Source organism: Prunus persica, chromosome G6, assembly GCF_000346465.2.
Source record: "Prunus persica cultivar Lovell chromosome G6, Prunus_persica_NCBIv2, whole genome shotgun sequence".
Classification (NCBI taxonomy): Eukaryota; Viridiplantae; Streptophyta; class Magnoliopsida; order Rosales; family Rosaceae; genus Prunus; species Prunus persica.
Window position 1 is genome coordinate 18,556,497 of NC_034014.1, and position 3,039 is coordinate 18,559,535.

Here is a 3,039-nt window from a genome sequence, read left to right on the forward strand (position 1 = left end):
TTAAAAAGTAAAAATTTGAAAAAGTCCATATAAATAAATTCATATTAAAGAAATAATCTATATATATAAAGCAAAAGGCAGAGAATGGTGAAACATTCAAAATACCAGAAAATGCCCTTTGTTAATTCAAACATTAAGAATTGAAATTATTAATTAAATGAGGATAATATCGTAAATTCATATTTTTTAATATTAAAAAAATTAAAATTAAAAACAAAATAAGATAATAGGTCGTACTTTTATGGAACATAACTACCCAGTTATTTTTTCTTAATTCTAAAAATAAAAATAAAAAAGAAAAAGAAAACCAATTGGCACATGCGTGAGCATGTGTCAAGGGGCTAGTAAAACAAAAAGTCAAAAACCTTGCGCGACAAAATATTTCGTAGCGCAAACTATTAAATTAGTTTATTTTAAATTAAAAAAATTTAAAACAAAAAATATTTCGTCGCGCAAATATTTGCACGACGTTAGTATTCGTCGCGCAAAACTCAAAAAATTTGGGCAGGTACCAAAAATTGGACGCGGGAATTTTTTATTTTTTTAAAATTTTTTTTAGACTTTGCGCGGCCAATGTTTTTCGTCGCGCAAAACTTTGCGCAACCAATATATTTCGTCGCGCAAACCTTTGCGCGACCAATGTATTTCGTCGCGCACAAATTTGCGCTACCAGTATTTTTCGTCGTGCAAAGTCACTTTGCGCGACCAATCTTTTTCGTCGCGCAAAGTCGCTTTGCGCGACCAATATTTTTTCGTCGCGCAAAGTCACTTTGCGTGACCAATGAAAAAACTTCGTCGCGCAAAGTCTTTCTTCACGATCTTTGCGCGACGAAGTTTCTGTCGCGCTGAAATTTGTGCGACTACAATGTATTTTGCGCGACGAAATTCTCTTCGTCGCGCAAAGTGTAAAATGTAGTAGTGATTCATTTTACTATGATTTCGTTTTATATATCCATGACCATATTTATTTTCCAGTTGATTTGCATATATAGCTCTTCTCTAGCAATCATCCATTGTAAGGCAAGCAAGGCAAGCACTCTGCAAATATGGCTTGTTTGTCTTCTCTCTTTCTCTGCCATCATATTTACCTATGTCTTTCATGATTTAAAATTGTTGCAATTACATAGTTTGGTTGTGTAGATTTTGACTGCTTAGGAATTCTTAACATGTGAGCTATTGTTACTGTTGTTTGAATTGGGCTCCGACTTGTGCTTTTGTTTATAGAATTATGATACTTAAAACATTGGAATTGTAGTTGCATTCATTTTCTTAACAATCAATTTAATTCTCTCTATTTTTTTTTTTGTCTTAGCCCCAATCAATATTCTTGAAAGAGCAAATAGACTCTATTTGGCAGAAAGATCTTGTGCAAAAACCTTTGAGCCTCAAAAGCACAAACTCATCTAAGAGCTCCAAGAATGAAGGCTGGCAAACCAATGAACTTTCGGTATTAATTCATCCACTTTACATGTAACTAGTTGAAGTTGATTATGTAGAATTCCTATTTTTTTTTAATTATATAAAATATGTATGTTGTAGAATCAAGTTTGGTTAACTATGTAGAATCAGTTTTGTTGAAAGTGCTTGATCCCAAATAATCTCTTTAGCTGTTGAAGACCAATGATAATGGCTGCACCTGCCATGAACCCAATGATAGCAGCATGGGACAGAAAATCCACAAGAAACCCCAACCTGTAAATTGAATTTGGAGAGCAAAAAAGGAAATGTAACACAAATTTTTGAGTTAGGACTGCTAGTCAGTCAAATATTATTAAGAACATTACCAACCTGAAGACTCCACAGGCAGTTTGAAAGACTCCTGCAAACAATGTTGTAGTAAAAACAATCTTTTTGTAATTGATGGCATCAACTCCAGGAGATTCCAGAATCATTGAAGATAAAAGCAGCGAATCAACGGCTTCTGCTCCAATCACCAAGTCTCTTGAAGTCCCCATCATTGCATATATAAGAGGCGGGACGATACTTGTATCTGTGTAAAAAAAATAAAAATAAAAAAGGGAGAAAAAACAGTGCAAAACCATTAATTGACAGAATTAATCACCATAAGATCATAGAAATAAGTTGTACTAGACTGACTTACATAGGCCATATTGTGGTTCAAGATGGGCCAAAGTAGCATAATCCATGCTCTGCATATATACAACTGTCACATATTCAAAATGCAAAATGTGGCAATTCCCAAAGTAGTCATGAGTTTTTGTTTAATTACTTGGGGAATACGGAGGCTTGCCAGAGTTAAACCGGCTGTTAAATCATTCTTGAACGTCGTGAGATCGTAGTTTTGACACCAGCAAAGGAACAGAAACCAGCATTTGAAGACCGAGATCGCGCGCTTGGTTTACTATTAGATTTTATAGTATGCGTGTTCATGATATTTCACACAATCTGAAATACGTAAAGACATACTTGGTGCCATCTTTCTTGAGTACACGACCTCTGAACTCATTCAACTGCAACAACAATAATCCCAGCAAGAACATGAAAGGCTCAGGACTTTTACTCTCTCTGAGAACTTGTTTCAGTTCTCTCTTTATGATGAGATTAGGGTTAGAGAATGTGTCTAATTAGAGCAAGGCCTTAAGCTTATATAGGGTTAGGTCAAGCTGTCTCTACTCATCACCAGGGTTTTGGGCCTTAAGGTATAACCTAATTTAAACTCTTATCAAAACCTAATATAACTTAGTATCTAGTGCACCGATCTAAATAGGAAACATAACATTCTCTCACTAGATCAAGCACTAGAGCACTAAGCTTTTGTATTTCAAAAGGTTTGATAATTTTTATTGGCCATGAGTTTAAAACAGTTAAGTCCTTCCCTTCAAGCTACAGTGAAAAGCGATTACACAAAACGAACTATAGACAAGCACTGCTCTCTTTAATAAAAATAGGCCATCTATAATCACATAATGCAATTTCAAAACACATGAAGCACCTACCAACGCGAACCTTAATATGTACTAATCCATAATGTGAATCTTTATGCTTTTCAGTACATGTACCCCTTTACGACTTAGTAAG

At 34.7% G+C, this 3,039-nt stretch overlaps 1 protein-coding gene across 1 annotated transcript; it reads right to left on the bottom strand.

Moving 5' to 3' along the window:
• Positions 1,566 to 2,437, bottom strand: LOC109949705 (sulfate transporter 2.1-like). Its single transcript, XM_020565807.1, has 4 exons — positions 2,428 to 2,437; positions 2,102 to 2,164; positions 1,789 to 1,990; positions 1,566 to 1,692 (listed from the first exon to the last, which is right to left on the bottom strand). The coding sequence occupies exons 1-4, from the start codon at positions 2,435 to 2,437 to the stop codon at positions 1,566 to 1,568; spliced, it is 402 nt and encodes a 133-aa protein (XP_020421396.1).

Bases quoted from the DNA above. Each gene is read 5' to 3' on its own strand.
- LOC109949705 (XM_020565807.1), bottom strand. The intron at 1,991-2,101 runs GTAAGTCAGTCT...TTTTTTACACAG, and splicing joins TGAACCACAATATGGCCTAT to ATACAAGTATCGTCCCGCCT. The intron at 1,693-1,788 runs GTTGGTAATGTT...TTCAATTTACAG, and splicing joins ACTGCCTGTGGAGTCTTCAG to GTTGGGGTTTCTTGTGGATT.